General features: G+C 52.6%; 1 protein-coding gene across 2 annotated transcripts in view; it reads right to left on the bottom strand.

Moving 5' to 3' along the window:
- NKD1 (NKD inhibitor of WNT signaling pathway 1) overlaps positions 1-26,930 on the bottom strand; it is an 86,721-nt gene that overhangs the window by 24,943 nt on the left and 34,848 nt on the right. For both annotated transcript variants that reach the window (XM_081217390.1, XM_081217389.1), the window contains one exon: positions 4,753-4,819. In XM_081217390.1, coding sequence (XP_081073516.1) covers positions 4,753-4,819 — 67 coding nt within the window. The remainder of the gene's footprint in view (positions 1-4,752; positions 4,820-26,930) is intronic.

The following is a 26,930-nucleotide window of genomic DNA, read 5'->3' on the forward strand; positions in this document are numbered from 1 at the left end:
CATCATAAGTCAAGGAAGATCTGTATTTATTGAGCACTTATGGCATGCCAGGCTATGCTGCGCACTGAGAGTGATAGGAGACACTCAGAGAGTCTAATAGGATTAAAGAAGCTTTGAAAATAGGCCTTCTTTGATCTGGACGAGTAAATAATTACAAACACCAGTTGGCTCCTCCTCAAGAAAGAGGAATCCACGAGACAAGAGTCAGGACAGCTCACAGACACGGGCATACTCTGAACCAGGGCTGTTCTCGGGGCTTATATAACCTCGCCATCTGCACAGGAACTCTGAGGAAGGAATACTATGACGGGCCCCAACAAGAAACTGAAGCACAGAGAAGTCAAGTGACTCTCCCAAGGTTACACCTTGGGAGTGGTGGTAAAGCCAGGCTGGATCTGGGGTCTGACTTCAGAATAAAGGGAGAAGGGTGCCTCTCATGCACTCCGACGGGGGTGCAGGAAGACAAAGTTCGAGCCACGCAGACTGGGACAGGCCCTGAACTCACAGTGGGGCTGCTCAGCCGTCCGGGTCTCAGTTCCAACACCACTGCTCTGCTCGGCAGGACCAGGGCCAGGGAAGCAGAGACCCCACGGACTCTGCCAGGCGAAACCCGCCGTGGGCCAAATGGAGGCCTGCCTGGCAGCAGCCCTGGGAGCCTGGAGGGAGGGCCTGGCCCCAGTGGGAAGGGCCGCCTGACTCAGGGGCTTTTGGTCCTTAATGAAGGCAGGACTGGGTTCTGTGGAGTCAACTTTCTATGGAAGATGCCAAGCTGGTGGCACTCTGCCCGCTGTCACCTCCAAGCAAAGAGGTCAAAAGACAAGAAACGGCCACGGTACTCAGACTCAGAGGGCAGAGGCTGAGGGTGAGAGGCGGGAGGGAGCTAAGACGCTGGGCAGGGGTGAGGACAGCATGAAGTGGGAGACAGAGGGGACCTGGAGAGAAGGGACCTGCGACCATTTACAGGTCTCTCCCTCCTGACGGGAACAGTACTTCAGTCTTTGCTGGGTCGGGAGGACACCCCCAGACACAGTGCTTCCCGGAGGCCTGACACCAATGCCCACCTCGGGCCACAAGCTACAGGCTGCCACCACCGGTCGTCCTGCCCAACTGGGGAGGTGGGGACGTCGGGTGGGCACTGGAGTGAAGTGTGGGATGACCCTCCCCAGTCCTCAGCGCCCTGCTGGGTCAGCAGAGGAAGGTCCCTCTGGCCACCCCGCCACCCCCCCAGCCCCCAAGCCGCGGGTCCCGCCCTCCACACCCGGCCAGCTCTGGGGCGCGGGACTTTTCATGCTTACTTTGTTCTCTGCACAGTTCAAAAGGAGCTCACAGCCCCAGCCCTAGCTCCAAGCCCAGCCTTAATCTCGCATCCCGTGAGCTCCCAGCTGGCCAGTTAAGGCAGTTAAGACGCTGGATTAGGGCCGGCTTTACATAACAACGCAGGAGCTAAAGCCATCCTCTCCTGGGATGGCTAAAAGACTTCTTTTTATCTTCACGCCTCAGATGGCCTTTTTTTCCCCTTAACAGCCCTCCAGCCAGCCAAGAGGCAATGAACTTGGCCGACAGGAAGACAAAGAAGAGATTCAGGATTCAGCTCGTTCTCCCTTGGCCCGAGGCACTGAGGGATGCCCGCAGCCCTAGCTCCAGGCCAGGTGGACGCTTCTCCGTGGCCAGACTCGGCAGAGCTACTCTCACCAGGCCTAGCCGTGGGGTGGCCTGCCGTCCACAGCCATGTCCTTCATCCTGGGGCGGGAGGGGGCGCCTCGGACCTGGCGCCAACGGTGGCCGGAGAACCACAGACGGTCACTGGGGCCAGCACCCCCTCCAAGGAGTCTCAGGGGCCACACAGGCAGGCCCAGAGCAGTCCCACCCTACTGCTTTATTTACTTATGATTTTCACTTTTTAATTCTGTTATTAGTCTTTCATTTCAAAGGAATATACGATCACATTCTTCTCGTAAAACTTACAACATGAATTACAGTTAATACTACAATCCTCTGACCACGCTTTCCAATTTTAGTCTCTTCCTCCCCTGTCCAGAAGGAACTACTGTTTCTGTCCATCTAGACCTCTAGCTACACAATAGTATACATACATATGTGGTATACATTCATATATACAAGGAAATTCAGAGTATTGTCTGGTACCCTTTTTTACATAAAAAATAACATACTGAATATAACACACCGCATCTCTCTGCAACCTGGTCTATCTTACCGTTTGTGCTTCTGTGTAAGCTTTTGTTTGAAGAAAAGGGCTGGAAACTTGACCACCAGCAACCTGATCTAACCCCTCAGTTGGGAAACTGAGTCAGGCTAGTGACTCCCAACCCCTCCCCTCGTCAGTGGTGGCACTGATGTGCCTGGTCACCATGAGTGACTGGCAAGGTGCCCAGGCTGCCCTCAAAGCTCGACCTGCAGCTGGCGGGACGTAGGGATAGACCAAGTGCCACCAATCTCCACACTTTTCCCCGACAGGAGCTGGGACCCTCGGGCACCTCCTATTTATCCCCCATCCTTCAACCAATGTTTGTAAGTACCACCCCACAGCAGTTCATCCTCCTTACAAGGTGCCCACGTCCTCTGAGCATCCACAGAGTCCACATCCCCAGGCATCACGTTACAGAGGGCGAAGGGGCCCCATGATGGAGGGGCCTGGGCAAGAGCCACAGCAAGTCACGGGAGGAGGTGGCAGGGGAGCCAGGTCTATGGGCTCCTAGGCCAAGTGCTTTTCCTACTTCATTACAACGGGGCGCATGCTCTGCACAGAGAGATCAAACAAAGCAGAGAGAGGTGGATTCTGTGGGCAGGCCATTTCATGTCTGCAGGGAAAGATGCCTCATGTGAAATCAATTACATGATTTCAGACTGAGCCTCAATGGCCAGAGAAGTTCCTCATTTGGGGTAGTGACCAGGGACCCAATAAATGATGACTAGATAGACAGATGGTGAGATAGATGGATGGTAACTGGAGGATGGTTAAACAAGTTAAGGAATAAGTGATGGATGATGAAGAGATGGGCAGAGGATGGATTATGGGTGGCTAGGTGATAGATAAAGGCTGGCCAGCTGATGGATGGGTGACAAAAGAGTATGTAGATGAATGAATAGGCAGTGATGGCTGGGTGATGGGGGAGCAACAAACGGATGGATGAGTGCTGGATAGGGTGGGTCATGGATTATTGGGTGGGTGATGAGTGAGTGATGCGTAGATGAATGGATAGATAGATGGGTGGACAGGTGGGTGCTTGGATGGATAGTGAATAGGTGGTGGATGGAATAGATAGAAGGATGGATGAACAAGAGGATGACCTTGCTAAGTTACCAGGTGAATGAGCAAATGAATAGAAAATGGAATGAGTGCTGAAGCCCATGTAATCAATGTCTGGGGTCACCACAGACCCTACATCCTGCAGACCTTTACCTGACTCCCCAGATCTACTCTAGGTACCAAGCCCCAGCATCTTTCCATGGAGCTGAGGATAACAGCTGAGGCTCGGGGGAGCCCAGGGAACAATGAGAATCAAAGCCACTGAATCCCTGAGTGTAGCCACCAGATCCACGGGCAAACATGCTCAAGGGCAACACCCCAGAGCCTGGACAGAGCTGTCTGACACCCTTCTATTCAGGACCTGCTCGAATTTGAGCAAAGTCTGAGAGATATCTGGGTCTCCAGCCAGCCTCCAACTCCCGGGCTACTGAATGAATCTCTCAAAATAGCGCTTCTCAAAGTACAATGAGCATACAAGTTATCTGGGGAGCCTACTGCAGGGCAGACTGGATTCAGTAGCCTGGGTGGAGCCAGGGATTCTACATTTATCACAGCTCTCAGGCCCCACGTGGCCACAGTCCTCGGGTCTGGCCCAGGCTCTGCTCCAGAACCTCCTGGCACAGTCTCCTCTCCTCTCAAGGCCCTACAAGCCCTCCAAGGTCTAGATTCCCCCCAGAGACCCCTGGGCACCCAGCTCTCCTAACAGCGGCCTGTCCTGGTCCCAGCAGAGAGGGCTTTACTGTCATAAGGCTGCCCCAGTTCGGTGATGATTCAGAGTAAAAAAGGGAAACGCTGTCCCTTTCAGCAAATGCTTTCCGATCCCATCCAGTCCTTTCACCAACTCAGGGAATCAAGCAGGAAAAGGCCCTCGTTCCCATTCTACAAACATGGAAACTTGGGCTCCGAAAGGGTACATGGCTTCCCAAAGTCAAATCAGCATGCCAGTGGCTGGCCGGCCCTCTACTCGAGTGTCCTAATTCTTTCTGCAATGCAGTGCTTCTCCTTGAAGAAAGAAAGGAGTGAGAGCTACCGAGGAGAGCGGGGAGGGGCTGGGGGTGTCCGTGTGTGCGCGCATACCCGTGCTCCAGGTGAGTGACACAAACAGAGAAACACAAGGGCTACTTCATGCAGTGCTTACTACATACCTAACTCTGCTTGAGGGGCCTATGCGTGGCCACTGTGATCACCCCCAACGGGGAAGCTGAGGTCAAACAACCTGTTCAAGGCCCCACGGCTAACACGGAGCAGGGCCAGGATGTGAGCCTGGGTGGTCTGAATCCACTCCCGGAGTGGACCTACGAGATGCTACACTTCCCTCTTGCTTCTCACCCCACCTACTCCCAGCCCACCCCCACCGAGAGTCAGAGTTCTGTCCTCCTCCACCTGGTCTGCAGGTTTTCTGGAGGGTACTTGGGGCATGAGGTAGACCAGATGGCCCTTCCCCACCTCACTGCCTTTGGGAAGAAAGCAATGGACTCCAATACCTTCTAACCGAAAGTCTTCCTCTTCCTCCTCGCTGAGCGTTTCTCTGAAAACTTCGCCCACGAGCTCCTATAGGAAGAAAAAGCAGGGATATTAAAGGGGTATTGGGGGCAGGTAGGAACCTGGCATCATTACAGTCAAGGTGGCATTGTGAACGTGTGTGTGGCTGGTCGCAAAGAAGCAGGGACCCTGTTCTGATTGGAATTTAGGTCAACTATGTAGATCCTATCACACTTGGAAAGCTAATTACTGCACTGCTTTTTAGGAACTAAGTTATTCTCAGCTTATAGCCCGCCACAAAACATTACACAGGACCACACTTCTCCCCCGGAAAGGGAGTTCCACCCTCCACCCTGGAAAAAGAGAAAGATGAGATCAGAAAATGTCCCTCCTCTATCCCTCTGAGCCAACTTGATGGACTCGGGACCATAGCCACCCCTGTGGGTCCCAAGAAGAGACCTCAGTTTGGATCCTTCCTCTACCAGAGGGTCCCAGGTGGGCTGTCTTGGTGGGTTTATAAAGAGGACCTGGTGTGCTATAGGGCAGGCTCCCTTAACACAAACCCGAACTCTTCAGCACAATATCTAGAAAGCTATAGGCTCTGCCTTCAACTGACCTTCAGTCACGCCTCCTGCATCTCCCCCAACACACACACCTTCCAGCTACTGGCCTGCACACGCCTTGCCTTGGTCCCCAAGCATGAGTTTAAAATGTCCGGTATCTCATCCCACGTAGCAGAGCTGCTCGCAATCAGTGGTGAGGCTGCCACTCAGGTGTTGTCAGGCTGGCAAGGGAAGTTTGTTTGGTCCACAGGCTGGGAGGCTGGGAAATTTTCTGGGATGGCAATAAAGGTCCCATCTATCTGACCCCACCCCAGTAGGACAACTCTAGGTACAGAGGAGAACAGACTAGCGCTTGTCAAACCGTCTTCTGTATTTATTGGTATTCTGCCAGGAGGAGTAAAGTGATCAAAAAAAGACTGTTTTAAACAAAGGTAAACGAGACCCCTTACTGCAGGACTTCCTATGGTAACGGATGCTGTGGATATCTAAGTAGTAGCTTATGCTGCATCCCTCAAACCTATTTAGACCATGAAGTTTTGTTTTTCAAAAGCATCGCATGGGGGGCTTCCCTGGTGGCGCAGTGGTTGAGAGTCCGCCTGCCGATGCAGGGGACGCGGGTTCGTGCCCCGGTCCGGGAGGATCCCACATGCCGCGGAGCGGCTGGGCCCGTGAGCCATGGCCGCTGAGCCTGCGCGTCCGGAGCCTGTGCTCCGCGACGGGAGAGGCCACAGCAGTGAGAGGCCCGTGTACCGCCAAAAAAAAAAAAAAAAAAAAAAAAAAGCATCGCATGGGATTTGTGTTCTGAGGAACCCACGGTGGGAAATGCTCCTCTTTGGGGGAGGAGAGATGAGGTTGGGGGGCGGTGGTGTCACACTGCTTTATCTTTTTTAATGCCCACAGGATGCTATGGCAGTGCTTCTTGAACCACAGAAAGGCAAGCAATAAAAAAGCCCAAACTCAGCAGCTCTCACCAACTTCTCCTTTTGAAAAAAAGAGAAAAAAAGTATAAAGAAAAAGAAAAAACACCCTCTTCTTGAAAAATCAGAAGAAAAAAAAAATCCTGCACTGGAGATGCTTGAAAGAAGAACCCGAGCTCGCCTTGATTAACAAAAGAAAAACAATGCTTTGTATAGCTGATCTTATCAATTGGACACAGCTGGAGATAAGTCTCTTGCATGCATGTTTTTTAAAGATGAACAGCTAACGTTTTATGGATTAGAGATGGTTTTCTCTGTTCTCTTTCTTCTTTCAAATCGTTCTAGGGCATTACACACTCTTTCTTAGAGGTTGTTCAAATGTGGTCATTCAGACTCCTGGTGTCCCATGGACTTCAAAACCAGGCTACTTTATTCCTCGAGTCAGGATGTCTTCTCTCTCCTCCTCTGCCAATTATTATAATCACCGAACACTTCCCGGCCTTGTAAACCGGCTGTTTGTGTTAACAGAGCTGGAGTTGACAGGGGAACTGGGAGACGGTGACAGGAAAGGGCCGCACTCGGCTGGCATCATTAGATGGCTGGGATGCCCCAGCAGCCAATTAAAGCCCATCTCTCATGCCAGAGGAAGACGGATGCCGCTTCCCTGGAAAGGCTGGCAGGCAGCACTTCCTCACAGGAGCGGACGACCATCTTCAAGGGAAACGACACACCTGATTGTGCTGGGGCCTTGTGGAGGCTGGGAGCCGGCGCTGACTTCTGTGCCACCCTGACCACCCCTGGCAAGGCCGACAGGACCCGTGAGATGGAAACTTTTGGGCACCTGCATCTTTTTACTGGCACACTCAGAGGAGTTTAAAGACTCCAAATGTCACCAGCAGCAAAGCAGCCGTCTAGAAGCCCTATAACGATACCTCGCAGTATGTATAACACAGCCACAGTCATCACTCTGATGACGGCTTCAATGCTCTCTGAGAAGAACTGTCTGCTGAGAGGACTCAGCTCTCTGACATATTAAAGATATGTCTCTGCATATTAAAGCAGAGTTCTGGCAAGTTCTGGGGTTGGTGTCTTCCCGGTAAACCTTACCCTGCTCTGTATAACAGATCGAAGGCTCCTCAGCACCGTGGTCCACTGACACACAGTGCAGTGCAGGTGCCCAACTCTGGCAACAATTCATTTCCTCCACTGACCCAGACAGCCCGGGGCCTGAGGAGTGCCGTGTCTGTGGTCCTCAAGCTTTGAATCACTGCACCAGAGGCAACGTAAAATGTTGAGCCAGACACGGGATCACATCCTGGGTCCATGGCCGCCCTCGCCCTGGATGTGGCGCCAGCCACTGCCTTCTGCGAACCTCAGTCTACTTACCTGTAAAATGGGCATGTTGATAAACCACAACAAGAAGAAGACAACTGACACTTACTGTGCATTTCCTATGTGCCGGGCGCTTTATATTACCTCCCTTTATCATCACAGCAGCCCTGCTCTTTCCATCTCTCAAGGAACAGATGCTCAAAAAAATGATTTGCAAATTGTAAAGTGAGAGGTATAATTGCTATTGTTTTTTTCTACAAAGAAAGTGCCCCAACCTGCAAGGAATGAGACAGGAAGATGATGCCAATGACAGTCACTTACATCACCAAGCACTCATGGTGTATGAGGCACCGACCAACTGGAATCTTCACCAGAACCTCCGGAGAACAGGGTTCCCAATAGCCCTGGCTTTAAATGAGCAGGAGCCTCCAAGAGGCCAGGAGACTGGCTCTGGATCATCAGCAGAGCCAAGACTTGAGCCACCTCCTCCCAGTGCCTGGCCTGAGCTTGTACAGTGGAATCGGGGCTCCTGTGGGCATGGGGACAGAGGTGGCCAAGAGTCCTGGCACTTGCCAGGGACCAAGAATCACGCTTAAAGAAGTGCAAGAAAACAGCCCAGCCAGCAGCTCCAGTGGATCAGGGGCCAAGTACTCCCATCTGTCCTGCAGGACTCAAAAGCCCCACGGTTCTTCCCCACTAGATTTGGGACAGGGCCAAGAGTCAGCCGGGAGCCCTGCATGCAAGGTTTGGGGCCAGGCCCTCAGGACCATCCTGCAGGAAGGCACTTGTACCCCTCGACAGCCACGAGCCCCAGTGGGAACCCTAGCACGGAGGGTGCAGGGCATGGAACTGGCGTTGCTCAGACCTTGGTTCAAATTCCAGCTCTGCATCACACAAGCTGGTCATCTGGGGAAAGGAGCTTTATCTCCAGTGTGCCTCAGTCTCCCCAGCTGTGCACAGGGATCAGTCTCCCCAGCTGTGCACAGGGATGAGAGCAGTCACACTGTCTCAGGGTGTGTGTAAAGATCGAGCAAGCCATTGCACGAAAAGTACTTAGCATTACAGCTGATACCACGATGGGGGCTCAACAGACAGTATTTACTGTTTATTACTCCGACTCTTATTGTCAAATGGCTACCAGAACATTGCTGGGCAAAGCTCACCAGACCCAAAGTGCCCCTGCAGACACCGAGAAACATGCTCTTCTCCTGCCTGGTGCACATTTCTAGTGCTTTGCATTTAATCCCCAGGGCAGTCCTTTGAGGTTGAACCACTATTATCCCCACTTTACAGATGACAAAACTGAGGCACATAGAGGTTAAGTGACTTGCCCAAGGTCACACAGCTAGTAAGTGTCAGAGCCAGGATTGAAGGCAGGCTGCCTGGCTCCAAAACCCTTACCCTTCGCCACTGCCCTACAGGAAGCCCACACTCGGGGCATGGTATGCAGCGATCTCCCTTACTGTTCCCTTTGTCCACTCAGCCATCACTCTGGCCCCCTGGTGCCAGCCCCCTCTGCTCTGGCCTCCAGGACAGTCAGACTCAGCCTCTGCTCCAAGTTCTCATCAAAGACCTTCCTGGATCCCCAGACCTTCTGCCCCGCCCAGCCTGGGGCCAGGCTGCCTCCTGCCTAGTGGCCGGGCTTGGTGGCCTCTCAGGCCACAGGATCTGGACCTGCCTCCCTCCCAAGTCCCAGCACTGCCCTCCTCTGCCCCACGCTGGGCCCCAGGAAGAGAGGGCAGCTCCTCTGGGTGCCGAGAGTGCAGCCAGCACCAGCCCAGAGCCCAGAACTGCAGGCACAATGCCTTATAAGGCGTCCGGAGACGGGAACCCACATCAAAACAGGGCCTTGGGGAGCGGGCTGGAGTTCGGTTGGGGTTTTTCCTCTTTGTCTTTGAGACTTCATACCCCTGAGCTTAATATCTCTCCCCATCGCCTGCCCCAGCAGTTCTTTGTCAATCTTTCTGTTCTCTAAGAACTAACAGATGTTGGTGCCACGGGGTTTCAAAGGAAACTCCTGGTGCCCACAGAACACGGCACAACTTATAGATTCCAAGAATGCACAGGGCTGGGACATGCCGGGGGAAGAGAAGGGTGGGAGGCAGGACCCAGCCACCCTGTAACCCTTAGATCCAAGCAGTCTGCCCTGGACCGGATCCAGGAAATTCCTGGAGAGCTCCCTCTTCCCAGCACACTGCATAGAGGCAGCGTTCCTGGGGAACTGGCGCTGCTGTGGGCAGGCCCCTTGGAGAGCAAGCTCTGGCCGGTCAGGGCAGGGATGCTCCATTCCCAGAACCCAGCCGGACCTGGGAGGCAGGCGCCTGCCTGCCCGCCCTTGGGAGCTTGAGTGATAGCAGATGCTTTACTTAACCCCTCTGGGCCCCATTTTGCTCTTCTGTAAAAATGGGGATTTCGATGTCAAAGAGAACTCCGTAAGAAAATGCAGACAAAATATCTAGGACGGTGTCTGATGCAAAGGTGGGAACACAAGCATGAACTTCTCTCCTCCTTCTGTAGCACCCTACTCCTGCCACGTGCTCAGAAGAGTCTCATATTTTATCTTTGCCAAACCCTAATACCCAGTGACTCAATGCCTCAGTGTCCACCCTGGGACAACACTCACGCGTGTGCACCAGGGAGGCATGTTCAAGTTCAGTCGTGTTGAGGGCAACGTTGTTCCTATTAACCCACAGTCAGAAACACGCTGAACACCCATCAGAGGAAAGTGTGCTAGATCTACGCAGTGGAAAACCACGTAGTGGCTCGAAAGAGCCAGGCAGACCTGTACACACTGACACACAGAGCCCGCACCACATGGAAGACACACAGGGTATGATGCCATTTGCATACCCAAGAAAACACCAAACACACACATGTACCATGAGATCACCCACATCCCAATATCCCATGGTACCCCAACATCCATGGTTACCCCCAAGGAGGGGAAGGAGACGAGATGGAGGGAAATAGGAGTCACAAACTTCAACTTTATCAGAATTGTTCTAATGTTTAAGATAAGTATATTCATGTGTCACCTGGGTCATTAAAACCTACTTTAACAAAACCGCACACAATAACCCACTTGACAAAAAAGGGGACTGGGGATCAGCCAGGAGATTAAGTGGCTGGTCCAAGGTCACTTAAAGAGAGAAAGTGGCAGGGCTGGGTTAGGGCCCCCAGGCCCCGGGCTCCTTGTCTTGAGAATGGGGCAACAGGCCACGATGATGCTCGTGGTCCCCTCGAGCACAGACCTTCTGGGGCTCCAGCCCCCTCTCCCAGCAGGGGGCTGGCTCCTTCTCTTGGGCTACACTCAGGAATCAAGAGTGAGAGGAAAACCAGGGCCGTCCACTTTCTGGGCTTCAATGTCCCCAACTCCAACATATGCCTCTAACTTGTGGACCTTTCACACTGCTGCCCCTGAGAGCCTTCTCTGGCCTCCCAAGTCTGCTCTACCCACAAGGGCGGGGGGAAGGGATAGAGAGCGCTGGCAGCAGCATTAGGGGGGGCTTCTGGGGGCCCTGGCTCCAGTGTCAGGGGCTGGGGATTCCCTCCTCCCCAGGGATGGAAGGGAAACAGACTCACTCTTCCTGGACCTGATTTCAGCAGAACCCAGATCTCAAGGGGCAGCTTCCAAAGAGAAATGGTACCTCCTCCCAAATGAGCAAAATGGGGCAGAGCCCTCAGCCACTCCCCTGAGGACACCGCAGCCTCCCACGGTCGCAGGTCACCCGTGGGCACTAGAGGCCCAGCACCTGTCCCCCAGCATCCGCTAAGCCAAGTGGAGTCATCCCCGGGATCTTTCTCACGGGAGCTGGAGGGAAAGACGTCTTCTCTGGTGCCGAGGCTGCATCTAATCTCCTCTCCAGCTGCGGGAGAAGGCCCACCCCAGGAGAGAGCTCCCCCAGGGACAGAGAGAGGCCAAGGCTGGGAGAGGGCGCTCGCTTACGGCCTCAGGCCCAGCCTTCTGTAACAAGTAGGCTCCCCAAGGGCAGGGATCCGGGTCTGTTTTGCTCTGGGACAGCGCCTGATGCATAGTAGACAATAAATATCTGTTGGATGAATCCTGAGTCAGGCCCACCCTCACCGGCCTTTCCTGGAGGACAGTTACAGAAGCCACTAAACTGCCCTCCTTGTTCACACCAATTCGGGTTACTTACAGCCAGAAGCTCCGACCCCCAAAACCCCCAGCACGAAGCCACAGTCTCCTAAAACCCGAGCCCAAGATCCCCAGCCAAGCTTGGAGGCCAGAGGGAGGAAGCTGCCACCGCCTGCTTTGCTGCAGCACCTCCACGAGTGTCCCCAAGCCCAGCCCCACTGTGGGAGCCCAGCGAGCTGTGTGGAGGAGGGGAAGGCGGGCCCGCAGAGCTGGCCGGCGTGTTTGGTCTGCCAGGACCAGGACTGCAGGACTCCAGGGATGTGTGGCAGTAATTAAAATTCCTCAGATTTCTCCCTGGCTGCTTTTAATCTGCTCGAGGTGTAATCCCTGGGCCCACATCCCAGGGACTCCAGCCTGAGCTTGCTTCCTGGGCTTGAAGGATTGCTTCTCAGGAAGGTGGACAGTGGGCAGGGAGTGGGATGGCAGGGAGGGTTTCTGACCCTTGGTGCCAGACTCTGGAGCCACCACATCCCCTTCCTCTGAGCCCCAGGTCCTAGACCCTACAGGGTACAAATAATCCCCAAAGATGGGTTTGTCCCGTCCTGGCGACACGGCCGGCCCCAGGCAGCAAAGAGCCAGCAAAGTCCACTCCCTGGGCTGTCACCCCCGCGAGCTGTCAGCATCCATCAGCCATTGTCCCAACTTCCCCCGGAACTGGGTCCCACTTGGGCTACCACGAGTACTTCATATGTTTCTTTAAATTGGCTCGCTCTCTTTTTTTTAAAAAACTAGTCTTGCCATAAGCAAGAAGATCAATAAATCGTGGGTGTGATGTCCTAGTTAGAGTTGGGGTTTTAAAAAATATCATGCATATGAAACAAATACAGGACCATCGAAGTACAAGATGTCCACCACTGACCTCAAGTGCCATCCCTCCAGCAGAACGTGGAACATGCTCCGGGAACCACAAGGTTTAAGGAGCCCAAAGCTGAAGTGTCTGCCCACCTCCACTCTGAGCGATCAGGCTCTTTCTGACAGGTGGGAAGAGGGGAGGCACCGGGCGGGCGAGGCAAGCAGCTGGTGAGGTTGGATGAAAGAAGGTTCTCACGGCCCAACAGATGCTCCTCCACCCACCTCCCCACCCCCCAGCAACCACAGGCCCTCCTTCTAGAGCTCATGCTTTTGGAATGTGATTTCTGGACATGCAGAAAATGGCTGATGCCAGCAGAAAATGGCAAAGTTTAGCATGACCCAGAACGCGCCCTAAGCTCCAGCCCCCGGGATTTCAGAGCTCTTCGGAGGAGATGACCCAACGCAAGGCAGAGTGTCCAGGCTGGGCGGAGAACGGGGCTTGCTGCTGCATGACTGGAATTTTCCTACAAGTCAGCGTTCAAAGGAGCTTCTACAATGGAAACCAGGATCCAACGGGCTTGTCGGGGCGTGGGAGTAACTGAGGTCACGAATATAAAGGGCTCAGTGATAATCATAACCAGCGTTTCTTTGGTTCGGGCCCGGCATGTGCCAGCGCTCTGCTCAGCACGTTAGGTGCGCTGCTAAACGCTCCAAACTGCCCCACGAGCTGGGTGCCGTGGTCGCCCGACTTCAGCCACGAGGAAACTGAGGCTTAGAGAGGTTAAGTGGCTCACTGGACGGTCTGATTTGGACCCTGGCTCCTCTGCTGTGTATTGAGTGACTGTGTGCAAATGATTTCACCTGTCTGTGCCTCAGTTTCCCCATCTGAACATGGAAATGACGGCCCCCCGCCTGGCAGGGCAGCTGCAGAGGGGAAATGGGAGCACTGACGGAAGCGTGCAGCACACGCCAGGCAGTCAGCATGTCGTCAACACAGCTGTTCCTTCTCTCTCTGGGCCCCCTCTTTCATTCTCTGCCCTCCCATCCTCTTCCACCCCCGCTGTCTTCGGGACGCCGTACAGCTGATCAAAGCCGGACCCAGCAGGGCCTCAATCATCCTACGAGGCCTCAAGCAGCATCCCCGGCAGGCTGCCTGCACTCAGCACCTCTCAGAGTCTCTGCCTCCTGCCTGGCCACTGGCCAGCCGTGCCACCGCCAGCTGACCCTGCCACGCGACTGGTCTGCCATGCCACTGGTCATCACACCACTGGCCTGCCACACCGCTGGCCTGCCGTGCCCCGCAGCCGAGTGCTGATAACGGGAGAGGCCAAAGGGGCTGGGGTGCGCCTCTGATGGAGCAGCTGGGCCTGCCTCTGCCAGCAGCTCCTGGCCTTGGGACAGGCCCCAGGTCTGCTGCCAGGGTCCAGCGCGTGTGCCCTGCTGAGCAGGGTGGCCGTGAGCCAGGCTGCTTATGACAGACGGCGCTGTCGTCTGTTGAGCAGAAAATGGGGCCTCCCCAGACCCCGGGCCACTTGTTGTGGGGAAAGGTCGTGTGCCCTTGCTCGGGGCCAGGGCCAGCCCAGTCGGGGGCCCCGTGCGGCCAGGGTACCCAGGGAAGTGTGGTATTTGTCTCAGCCTTGAGAGTGAGACGCTTAGGCTCTAGCTTCTGCTAATTTAAATAGATGGAATAAGATCCTCCTGTTTCGAATATCCAGAGTCCTCATCATTTTCATGAGAGAACCAGGGAACAATGGTTTGGGCCAGACTCTGGGACCATCCTGCTACACACACACAGGCTGTCTCTCTCTCTCTCTCTCTCTCTCACACACACACACACACACACACACACACACACACAGAGCCCACCCCACCTGGCCCTGAAGTTCTTGCAGGAGTCATCTTCCTGCCCCTCTGATCCTAGCTGACACCAGGCCTGCCTTCCTCTCTCCTGGTCCCTCACCACACCCCCATACCCCAGCTGTGACGACCCCTCACCATCACTCTCGCAGGCTGGACCGCCTGCCTCAGGGCCGCCAAACCTTGCCTGTGCTCTCTCCTCTGCAGGGAGAGCCCTCTTCCTTTGACTGCCGGGTGAAATCTTACCCCTGCCCCGCTCTGGTGTGACTGCTGCTTCCCAACATCCCCACTCCACCGAACTGGGGCAGAATCAAGGGTCACCCCTCTGGACTCCCAGAGGACTGAGTTCATTCAGGATCTTAGTTGATGATGTGTCGCCCAATCTGTGCCTCAGTGTCCACATCCGTAAAATGGGCCTGTGACCCAGGAGTGTCCTGAGGGTCACACAGGAGGTTGCCATGAAAGAACAGAAGAGTTAAAGACACTGGGAGTGAGGGGTCCCAGGGTCCATAGTGCTGTCAGGTGGGTGGGCAGGTGAGGAACAGCCTAGAGTCTGGTCCCATTGTCTTTATAAAGAAAAGAGGCATATTCTCCGGAATGCTTCCGGAAGGACACGCAATAGTAGTGGCTACTCTTGGGGAGCTGAGGAGCTGTCCCTCCAGCTGTCCAGCTTTCTAGACTGTTTGGATTTTGTATTGTCTCTCTTCTTTCTTTCTTAAACCGAGAACAGGCAATGTTTTTTTGCTGTTGCTTTTGTTTTGGGGTTTTTTCCCGTTTTTTGGCCACGCTACACGGCTTGCGGGATCTTAGTTCCCTGACGAGAGATCAAACCCGTGCCCCCTACGGAGGAAGCTCAGAGTCCTAACCACTGAACCGCCAGGGAATTCCCTACATGCGACGTTTTTCTATTAGAAAGAAATTAAATTTTGAAATTAAACTTGATCCATGCAGAAGAATGACGCGGCTCCCCTGCCTACCTGACAGCTCCATCAAGCCACTGGGCTGGAATCTCAGACCTCACGTGTCCCAACCCTGCTCCCGATTTCTTCCCTGTGTCCAACTGGGGCAGCTTCCTCCTTCCTGTTGCTCAGGCCAGAAACCCAGGAGTCATCCTGCCACGTCTCTTCCAACCCTTCTGTTCAATCCACCACACATCCTGTTGGCTCTGCCTTCAGAAGGTACCCTGGGGCTTCCCTGGTGGCGCAGTGGTTGAGAGTCCGCCTGCCGATTCAGGGGACACGGGTTCGTGCCCCGGTCCGGGAAGGTCCCACATGCCGCAGAGCGGCTGGGCCTGTGAGCCATGGCCGCTGAGCCTGCGTGTCCGGAGCCTGTGCTCCGCAACGGGAGAGGCCACGACAGTGAGAGACCCGCGTAACCCCCCCCCCAAAAAAAGGTACCCTGACACCAGGTCCTCACCTCCTCCACATCCACCCTGTGCTCCAGGCCATGCAGACAGGCCGTCCTCCCTCGCCAGGATGATGACGATCATTTTCTATTCTCTGCACCCACCTCCCACCCCATTCTCCAAGTCCTCCTAACGCCCCGCAAAGCCCCACCTAACCTGTTGCATCACCTCCCGAGCCTCGTCTGTTACTTCTCCTGTCACTCTGCCCCAGCCACCCAGGCCCCCTTGCTGTTGCTCAGACATGCCTGGCACTACCTCAGGGCCTTTGTACTTGCTGTTCCCTCCGCCCGGAATTCTTTTGCCAAATATCCCCTCCTCCCACCCCTCCTTCACGTTTTCGTCACCATCACCTCATCACCTGGGTGAGGCCTTCCAAATCCCCCTATTTATTTATTTGTTTGTTTTTTTGTTTTTGGCTGCATTGGGTCTTTGTTGCTGCGCATGGGCTTCCTCTAATTGTGGCGAGCAGGGGTTACTCTTCATTGCAGTGTGCGGGCTTCTCATGACTGTGGCTTCTCTTTGCTGCAGAGCACGGGCTCTAGGCACACGGGCTTCAGTGGTTGTGGCACGCAGGCTCAGTAGCTGTGGCGCATGGGCTTAGTTGCTCCGCAGCATGAGGGATCTTCCTGGACCAGGGCTCAAACCCGTGTCCCCTGCATTGGCAGGCGGATTCTTAACCGCTGCGCCACCAGGGAAGTCCCAAACCCCCCTATTTAAAATTGCAGCGCCCCCTCCACCCCCTCACCCTCTTCTCTGCCTCGGTTTTCTCTGGGGCACTTACCACCATCTGACACACACATCAGTGCCTGACAGAGGAGGCATGCAACGAATACGTGTTGACGACTGAACGCGGCTCTATATTTACTGACTCAGAAAGACATTCCCCGCATTTTCTTGAAAGAGAAAAGCAGTTGCCAAAGAGCAGAGAGAATCCGACTGCATCTGCTAAAATTATCTGCATGTGTTCCATGCAGTGCAGTCAGAGAGACCCATCTGGAGAGACTGGCACCAGGAGGTTCCCAGAGGTTTGTTCCTGGGCGCCGGATTCAAGGTCTTCAGTTGTTTGCCATCAACGTGCATGAGGACTTCTATGATCATAAGTAATAGCAGGCATTTGGAAGAAAGCACATGAAAGCAAACAAAAATGGGCCCACGAGCCGGTTCTAGAAGGACTGGCACATGGAAGTGTGCCAGCAGCGTCCTGGCCCCAGCAGATGGTGAGGTTTGCAACTCTCCAGTGAACTGGGTGGTTTCCTGGTCCTCGCTGGGAGGGAAGGTGGAGGCGCTGGGCTTCTCTGCACCCCAGACCCCACTGCTCCCTCCCCCAGCCATGCCATGCTCACCGACCATGAAGAGACCATTGCCAGAAAACCGCCACTTCCCACTGCCTTAGGCTGCACACGCATAGGAAGCCGAGGGGCTGGCAAGACCCCTCTTTGTGGTCATGTAATGCAGACAAGGCCTTGATTCCAGAAATGGCATGGGGCCAGCTGAGCATGTCAAACTGGGCTGTCACTGGGAGTGGGGGAGGGTGGCAGCTCCCTCCTCTCAACCCAACCACTGCACACCAAATTCTGCGTTTCCATTCTCAGGCAAGGAAGGGAGGGAGGGAGGGGAAAATGTAGGTTTGGGGGATCAGGAAGGCAGCCCCTGCTGGTCTGGTCAGCAACCCACATCTAGGACTACTGTTGCTACAGAGTGGTCCTCTGGGAAGTCCATGGAGGTCTGGAAGATGCTGTGTGGCCAGCATCCAAGGTCTGAGGATGCTTTTGGGTCTGGGGGCAAGAAGGCATCCATGGCAGTGACTTCATCCATCACACCTGTACCTTGTTCCTCTGTAGCCTTTGGGTCATCTGACTCACCCAACAACCCTGGGAGGTCAGTAAGGGAGTTATCACCCCCTTTTACAGATGAGGAGACTGAGGCTCTGAGAGAGGAGGTGAGAATGTGAGCAGTTGGGAGGTACAGGACCTCCTGGGAGGAAGGCTCTCGGGACAGGACGCCTGGTGTGTGCCTGTGCGTAGCAGGAGAGAAGCCTGCAACACACGCACACACACAGCCTCCTGGACCACAGGTGTTGGAGCCAGACTGGAACCCTCATTCAGAAAGGTCCAAACCCCTCTAAGAATGTCCCCCCAGAAAAACTCCATACAGATAAAACTGCACATTGAACCTTTTTGCGAACTTTAGGTTAAGGACTCTCAGAGTACAGATGGAGAAACTGAGGCCTCAAAAAAGTGACAGGATTTGCCCAGAGTCACAAAGCTGAAGAGTGGCAGAGCCGTGATCAGATCCAGAGCATCCAAAACCAGCAGCAAAAGAGGCAGCAAAAGATCAGCCCCCACATGGGCCGGAAATAAAGACCAGAGCCCCTCAACTCCACGGGAGGCCGGGAAGTGAGCATTTCTGTGAGCCGGGTTCCGTGGTCCATGTAGTTTGGGGAAGATCCTGGGATCTGCTGGGGAACTTCTGAAGCCTTTATAGACTATTTGCATTAGGAACACCCTCAAGGTGTCCACCACATGCGGGATTTCCCTGACTCCTCTAGATCCTTTGATGTAGGCTCACCTCTCAGTCTCTTTTACCCCCCAACCCTCTCCTCCAGTGTGCAGTCCCCGCCATCAGCCCACACCTGGGAGGTTTCTTCAGAGAACAGCCCTAGGGCTTTGTCTGTGGGGTCAAAGAAGCCCAAACCCCACAGCCCGCCCCCACCAGGTAGCCCTGCGCCAGTGACCGCCTGGAGCAGAATGAAAGCCCAGCTTCCACGCCTTCCAGTCAGGGGACTGACTCTGAGCCACAGTTTATAGTCCAGAGCTCCCCACAGGGTCAGGCTAAAACCAAGACTTTGCCTGCAATCGCACCTTGCTTGCCTTCCTCCCCTTCTCTGTCCTGTGTCCTCCCCTCCCGTACTGGTCTGTCCTGGGAGAGACAGAGAACAGACCTCCATGAATCACTGGCACACAATCCTCGTCTCAGGCTCTGCCTCCGTGGTACCTGTGGACCTAAGCCATCTCTCCACTGAACTACCTGGGTAGTTGGAGGAACCCTGACACATTTGGCAAATTCACACAGAGCAGACCGGCCCGTTAGTCTCGGATAAAGGCATCACCCCATGGCCAGCAAGGTCAAGTACCAGGGGCCCTAATGTCAGGGTTCAGGCTTGAGTGGCAGGCAGGTGAGGACAGACATTTTTTCCCACCCACCACCCACCCCACCCCCACTTCAAGAAAGCCTCCCCTTCTTTGAGGCCTAATTCAAGTACAGGAAGCCCTCTCTGAGCACCTCACGCCCCCCAGGACTTCTCTTGCTGACTACCCACAGCTCTCAGGGCAGCCTTCACAGACGGTGCCTTCAGGGGGAGTCCAAGGCTGAAGGAAAGCTTTTCATCCCTTTCATCACCTCTGCACTGGGCACCTGTGACTTGAACCACCTCTCCCGCTCCCCTCAGCATCCACTCCTCTTTCTTCTGGCAACACTCTGATTTTCCTTGGAGAGGCACGCCTCCATAGGCTCGCCAGATTTCACAAATAAAAACACATGACACTCAGTGAAACTCGAATATCGAATTCAATAATTGTTTCATATAAGTATGTACCATGCAGTATTGGGGATATACTTATATTTTTTAAAATGTGTTATTTATCTGAAATTCAAACTGAACTGGGCACCCTATATGTTATCTGGAAACCCTACCCCTCCACCATTTTCATCCAAGAGGTGTGGACAGGGCTGATTTCTCCCCCTAACCCAACAAGGATGGACACATGTCCCAGGCCTGACCAATGAGAACTCTGCACATCCCTGGCCATAGGGATTGGCCAAGGCTGGGCACATGACCCAAGAAGGCCAGAGAGATGTTCTGGGGTTGCCCAGAACATCTGCTCTCTTTCTGGTGACATTAATGAGATGTGAGGGTAGGGATCTGACACTGAGGAAAACATTTTACCTCCTCACAGGGAGAGTCTGTCTAAGAAAAAAGTCATCACAGAGGAAAAGAGAACCAGGAGGTGAAACAAAAGAAAACGTGTCCTGACAACATTGTCTGAGCACCTGGATCAAACTATGCCTGAAGCTAGTGCTTCCCCTAGACTTTCAGTTACATGAGCCACTAAATGTCCCCTTTTTGCTTAAACCAGTTTGAGCTTGTTTTCTGTCATGAATGAGTCCTGCTCAATTCAGCCTCCTCTCACCCTACCCACCCCTGGCACAACGCTGGGCACAGAGCCCATGATCAGAGAGTATTTCAGTTGCATATGTCTGTAACGTTACACCTTACTGTGCAAGGTCGTGTGGGATTATGGGAAAGCCTGGGCTTTCGAGTCAGGCAGGCTCACTTCCCATCCCAGCTCTGTCCCATCCTCATCCCAGGACCCTGCACAAATAACGCAAGTCTCGTGAGCCTCAGTTTCCTCATCTGTAAAGCAAAGATACTAGTACCTATACCTGCCATGTCCATATAGTTTCACTGCTCAAACCAGGACACTTTTAAGAGTGAAAGGGGACAATTTTAAGAACCAGGCCAGGACAATAGGAGTGGTTGGAACTGTCTAGGGTCAACAGGCCAGTGGTAGCCTGACCTACAGCTGACCTTACCCACCTCCACCTGACCCACGGTCAATGCCTTCCATCCTGTCCACCCTCCCCTCTGCCCAGGACACTCCCCCCACTCTCTCCTTCTAGCTACTTCTGCCTCATCTTTAACGTCCCCTCTTGGAGAAGCCACCCTGAGGCCTCCAGACTCAGTATGGTCCCCCACTCTGTGTCCCCCCGCCGCCTGGGACACCCTCGTTGTCCTTAGTGGTCTGTATGACTACTACTTGTGGATGGCCAGTCTCCCCTCGTGGCTAAACCCATCAAGGACAGGGACTGTACATTTCTTCCTCATTACTGAAGGCCCTACGGACCTGGCACAGTGCCTGGAACACATAAAACGACAGCCAAAAAGGTAAACAGCGAACCCCCTCCTTCTCCTCCTCTCTGCGGATCCTGTATTTTCTCCGCGTTGATAAAACCATCCTGGGTGAGATGTCAAGCAGGGCCAAATGGGACCAGGATGACGGAGTAGGGAGGGCGTGGGGCAGGGGCACGGCCTGCCCCCGGCCGGCCAGGACGTGCTAATAATGATCTCAGAGCCAGGGACTCTGGGGACAGCAGTCCCAGAAGGCCCCGCCCAGGTCGGCAGCCCCTAGGCGGTGGCGGCGGCAGCTCACTGGCCCTGAGACAGTTTTCACTGATCTGGGGCCAGCATGGACTGGACCTAGGCCGGTTGCCTATTCCAGAAATCCAGCCCTGGATCCTGTTCAAAACACAGGCCCGGCATCTCCCCGCAGCCCCGGCCAGCTCTGTCCTCAGCAGCGGCAGCCAAGTCACTGCCCAGAATGCAAACTGGGCAGGTGCAAAGGGCCTCTCCAACCAGAGACCAAGGCCGTGACATCCCACACACAGCCCGCACTGTTCCACTCATGAGCAGACAGCGTCCCCTTGGGTTGCTCAGCCCCTTCCCACACAGCAATCCTGACCTACCCCGGGGCAGCCTCCTCACTTGATTTCCTGGTCCAGCCAGGCTCCCAGCCTGAGGTCAGCTACCCGGAGAACACTGCCACACTAGCTCCTTGACTCACAGCCCGTTCAGATGGCACACCACTGCTTTATTTTCACAGGCTCCCTCTCCCTGCTCTACAGCCCTCAATGGCTCCCTATTCCTGACCAACTCAAATCCTGCTGTAGTCTTGCCCTACCTTCCCAGTCCTGCTCACTGGGAGACAAGTGGTTATGGGCGTGGGGGGATACTAGCTTGGGAGCTGCGCATTCTGCCTCAGTTTCCCCATTTATACAAAGGGGGCTCCAACAGTCCATGATTCCATGGGCTCACGATAGGGCCCATCCAGCCAAGCCCTGACCTCTGTCCTTCCTCTGCTCTTCAGGCCACCATGAAGGGCTACTGTCCACTTGCAAAGCCAGTGGTCAGCTCTCAGGACCGCCTCTCTCAGGAGCAAAAGTGCCTTGAGGAGAAGGAAGGAGATCTGTGAGATCTGAATGCTTCCCTCAATCAGATTCTGGATCGGCCCAGTACGTAGCTCCCCCAGCCCCACATATCCTGCCCCAGGAGTGAGAAATGGACAGCTCACAGACTGAGAAACAGCAAACACATGAAACACTCAAGGCAGGACCCCAGCAGCTCAGCCTACGTGCACCTCAAAAAATAATACTTATCAAGGTTAATCTCACAATAGGTTGAGTCCTAATGGCCACGAGCTTGGATGGTGCCACAGGTACCAGCAGCATCGCCGAGTGGGGTGGGGCTCAGATTCTGGCCCAGTCTTCCCCAGGTTTGGGTCTTGGCTCTGTCACCTACCAGCTGTGTGATGCTGGGCAAGTTGTTACCTTCTCTGTGCCTCCGTTATCACCTTTGAATTATAGGGAAATAATAATACCTACCTCATGCAGTCATTGTGGTGATTAAATTCAGTAATATTTGTAAAGTACTTAAAACCGTGCCTGGCTCGTCAGAAGCTCTTATATAAAGGTCTGTTCAATAAATAAAACCAAAGATTACAATAAAATATATAAAGAGGTACTCGTCATAGAAAAGAAGGATGATTCCCCTCCCCACCAAAAAGGATGACTGTTTGTGAATATCTTTAGCATTGGTTGGCTTTGACGTATAGGAAGGTATAAATTTCCGTGGATAATTTTGCTTCTTCCATTGGGTGTATGCCAGTCTTACATGAGGTACTGATATGTTCTTGTATTATCTGTACAAGCACAAAAGGATCGATATGGGGTGATGAGGTTGGGCCCAACAGTCCTGGAAAAGGTTGGGCCTCTTCCAGAAACAGGAAGACTAGACTGGCAGGAGAGGTTACTCATAACGCCAGGGTCAAAAGAGGGATCCCACGTGAGCCATCTGCACAGTCCCTTTACAGGGGAGCAGGGATGGCCCGGACTGCAGCCACCCCCTCCCAGATGAACCCTCAAGGTAGCTTCACTAATTACAGGATGGTGCTAGCAAGGCAGAGCCCTGCCTTCATAGCGCCCCTGACTAGGGGAGGAGCCTGCAAGCCCCGGTCACAAGGGGCTTCTGCCACACAGCACTACTGGGCACACTGGACTGCAGAAACGCAAAATCAAACAAAACCCCAGGAGTTTCTTGTAGACAGCACATAGTTCCTTTGTTTTTTGTTTGTTTGTTTGTTTAATCCATTCAGCTGCTCTGAGTCTTTCAACTGAGGAGTTTAAGCCAGTTACATTTAAAGTAACTATCAAAAGGGAAGGAGTCACTATTGCCATTTTCTTCCCTGTTTTCTGTTAGTCTTACAGTTCTTTTGCCCATCTTTTCCCCTCTTGCTGTTCTCTTTCCTGTTTTGGTGAATTTTTGTGTGAATCTTTGTATTGTTATGCTTGTACTCCTTTGTCTTTTCCTTTTGTGTAGCTCCTCTGGGTATTCTCTTTGTGGTTACCAGAGGGCTTACACAGAATATCTCGGTTATAACAGTTTATTTTAAGTTGCTGAAAACTCAAGCATACAAAAACTCAACACCTCCCCCACCACCACCACCACATTTAACATTGTGGTTGTCACAATTTACATCTATTTATATTGTGTATCTATTAATATATTTTCTAGTGATAGGTATTTTTAATATTTTGTCTTATAACTTCTGTACTGGAATTTTTTTTTTTTTTTTTTTTTTTTTTTTTGCGGTACACGGGCCTCTCACTGTTGTGGCCTCTCCCATTGCGGAGCACAGGCTCCGGACGCGCAGGCTCAGCGGCCATGGCTCACAGGCCCAGCCACTCCGCGGCATGTGGGATCTTCCTGGACCGGGGCACAAACCCGCATCCCTTGCATCGGCAGGCGGACTCTCAACCACTGCGCCACCAGGGAAGCCCTCTGTACTGGAATTTAAAGTGACTTACCCACTGTCATTACAGTATTCTGTATTTGGCTATGTATTTATCTTTCCCAATGAGTTTTATACTTTCTTATACTATGGTGTCACTGTTGAAGGACTCCTTTTAGCATTTCTTATAAGGCAAGTCTACTGGCCTCCCTCAGCTACTGTTTGTCTGGGAAGGACTTTATCTCTCCATCATTTCTGATGAACAGTTTTGCTCGATATAGCATTCTTGGTTGACAGGGTTTTTTTTCCTTCAGCACTTTAAATATATCAAGATCTCAAAGATATATTAGCAAACCCATGTTCATCACAGGACTATTCACAGTAGTCAAGATGCAGAAACAACCTAAATTTCCTTCAGTAGATGACTGGATAAAGAAAATGTAGTATATACATACAACTGAATATTATTCAACCTTTAAAAAGAAGGATATTCTGCAATATGCAACAACACAGATGAGCTGCACATAGGAACATTATGATAAGTCAAACGTCAGTCACAGAAGGACACATACTGCATGCTTCCATTTATATGAGGTACTTAAAGCAGGCAAATTCATAGAATCAAAGAGTGGAATGGTATTGCCAGGGGCTGGGGCAGGGGGAAAGGGGGAGCTGCTAATCAATGGCCATAAGGTTTTGGTAAAGCAAGATGAATAAGCTCTAGAGATTTGCTGTACAACACTGTACCTACAGTCAACAGAAATGTATGATTGGACACTTGAAAATGTGTTAAGAGGGTAGATCTCTTGTTGTGTTCTTACCAAAATAAAATAAAAATTTAAAAATTTGTCTAAGGTGTAAATAAATAAATAAATAAGAAAACCCCTTTAAAAGCCCTATTAAGCCACAGGTAAAGTTTAACATTTAAAAAGGAAGTCAATAAAGTTAACTGTTTGGTATACCTGGGTGACTGGTTCAAGGAGACTCATTTCCATATTCTCTCTACTTTGTGTATTGAAATTTTCTGTAATGAATACTTTTTTTTTTTTTTTTTTTTTTTTTTTTGCAGTACGCGGGCCTCTCACTGTTGTGGCCTCTCCCGTTGCGGAGCACAGGCTCCGGACGCGCAGGCTCAGCAGCCATGGCTCACGGGCCCAGCCGCTCCGCGGCATGTGGGATCTTCCCGGACCGGGGCATGAACCCGTGTCCCCTGCATCGGCAGGCGGACTCTCAACCACTGCGCCACCAGGGAAGCCCTGTAATGAACACTTTTTGAGAGGTTGGGAGGAAGGGCAGCTTAGCCTGAAGACTAAGAGCATGACTTTGAATCCTCTTGGGAGAAGAAGCCAGGCCCAAGGCTCACCAGGCAACAGTGAGTCAACAACCAAGGTCCTGTGATGCTGGGTTCTGAGAAGATGCTAGATTTCTTTTAGGCACAGCGAGATCACAGCAAAACAGGAGGGGCTAGATGTTGTGAGGCACTGACTGTGAGCCAGCCACCATCCTAAGAGCTTCACACTACTAACTCATTTAACCATCACAACAACCGTGAGGTAGGCATTGCTACTTCCCCCTTTCTACTGGTGAGGAAACTGAGGCCTGAAGTGGTTAAGAAACTTGAGCAAGTGGCTAAGAAGTGTCAGCCCAGGCCACGTGGTGCACGAGGCTGTGCTCTAACCACCATACTGAACTGCTGTTCCATGTCAGCCCAGAGCAGATCGTGGTCCAGCAAGGTCAGATATAGAAACAACAATGGGTTAAAGCTGTAGCATCACCATAGCTTTGGAACGGATTTCATTTTAAGTGCAGAGAAAATTTGGTAACTATGATATCCGCTCTTAGGGTATCTGATCTGTCATTCTACTGCCTACTCTCAGCCCCACTTGTTTATGGGAATTCAACTTGAAATTAGCATTTAAATCTTTAAGAAAAATTGGCTCTTTGCTTAGACGTGTAAGTTGAATGAACTGAGCAGTAAAAGTATGAATGGGCGTAGGTGCCGCCTCTCCATGCACGCAAGTCATGGACACATTAGGGAATCCCATCAGCACCAGGGTGCTGCCCCCTCACCCACACCGGGCCCGCTTCACTCACTACCTGCCTGAGTTGGCCAACCCTGACCTGAGGAAATCTGCTCTATTGGACCCTCTGGGACTCCCTTTGGGCTTAGTCACATGACACATCCCAGGAGCAGAAGGATGTCCAGAAGCAAGTCATGTCTCTCAGAGATCCTCAGGTTCTTTCAGATCCATCAAGATACATGCCAACTGCAGGACAATTTTTCCATAAATCACTAGTTCAGATTCAGAAGCCAGAGGACTAAAGCTATCTTGATATTCAAGATAATACTTTCCCCCCCCCTACATAATACAATGTTAGGTTGCATTAATAAAAGTATGACCTCTGGATCATTGGAGGTGATGATTCTACTATCACTAGAATAGTATAGGCCCTGCCTGGAAAACGAAATTTCATATGTGAAGAAATGGGTACACTAGCCTTGCTAGTCAAAGGGTGGCCTGAGGACCAGCAGTCTCCACATAGTTTGGGAAGTTGTTAGACATGCAGCGTCTCAGGCCCCACCTCACCTACTAAATCAGAACCTGCATTTTTTTCATGATCTTTATGCAATGCATATGCCCCTTCAAGTTCAGGAAGCCCTAGTCTAATGATAACCGGAAAGATGACTGCATAGTTAGAGCTGATATTTATTTACTTAGCAGGTACCAAGCCCTGTTTTAAGTATTTTACAATATTAACTCAAGTAATCCTCACAAGCAACTGACGTAGGAACAATCACAATCCCCACCTTATAGATAAAGAAACTAAGATTCAGAGAGGCTACGTGACCCACTCCAGAGCACACAGCTTCAGAGTGGTAGAGCCCACAGCACGATGGGGGAGCGGTGGAAACTCAAGCTGACCTGCAGGAGAGGGCGGGAGAGTCCGGCTTCCTCCCTTCAGTAGAGGGAGAGGGTCAGTTCTGGGTGCCTCTTAAAGGCAAAGCAGAACTCACGGCAGAAAGGACTCAAACCTTCTATCCCTCTAGGAGCTGGTGCCATCCAACAAAGAAAGAGGCCACTTGAGGTGGTGAGCTCCCCATCACGGGGGGGGGCATTCAAGCAGAGGCTGGGTGGCCTTCTGTCCAAAGTGTACTGGAGAGGGTTCCTACTTCAGGAAGGAGTCAAGTTTGTTGGCTTGGACTTTCCTCTTTAATCCCAAGTCCAGGAAGATGTTTCCTAAATTTGCTGGAGGACTGGAAGGTGAGAATGCCCTCCTTCCCCACTAACAGCTGGCTGTGGATAACGATCCGT

This window comes from Mesoplodon bidens, assembly GCF_964165515.1.
Source record: "Mesoplodon bidens genome assembly, chromosome: 18".
Lineage (NCBI taxonomy): Eukaryota > Metazoa > Chordata > Mammalia > Artiodactyla > Ziphiidae > Mesoplodon > Mesoplodon bidens.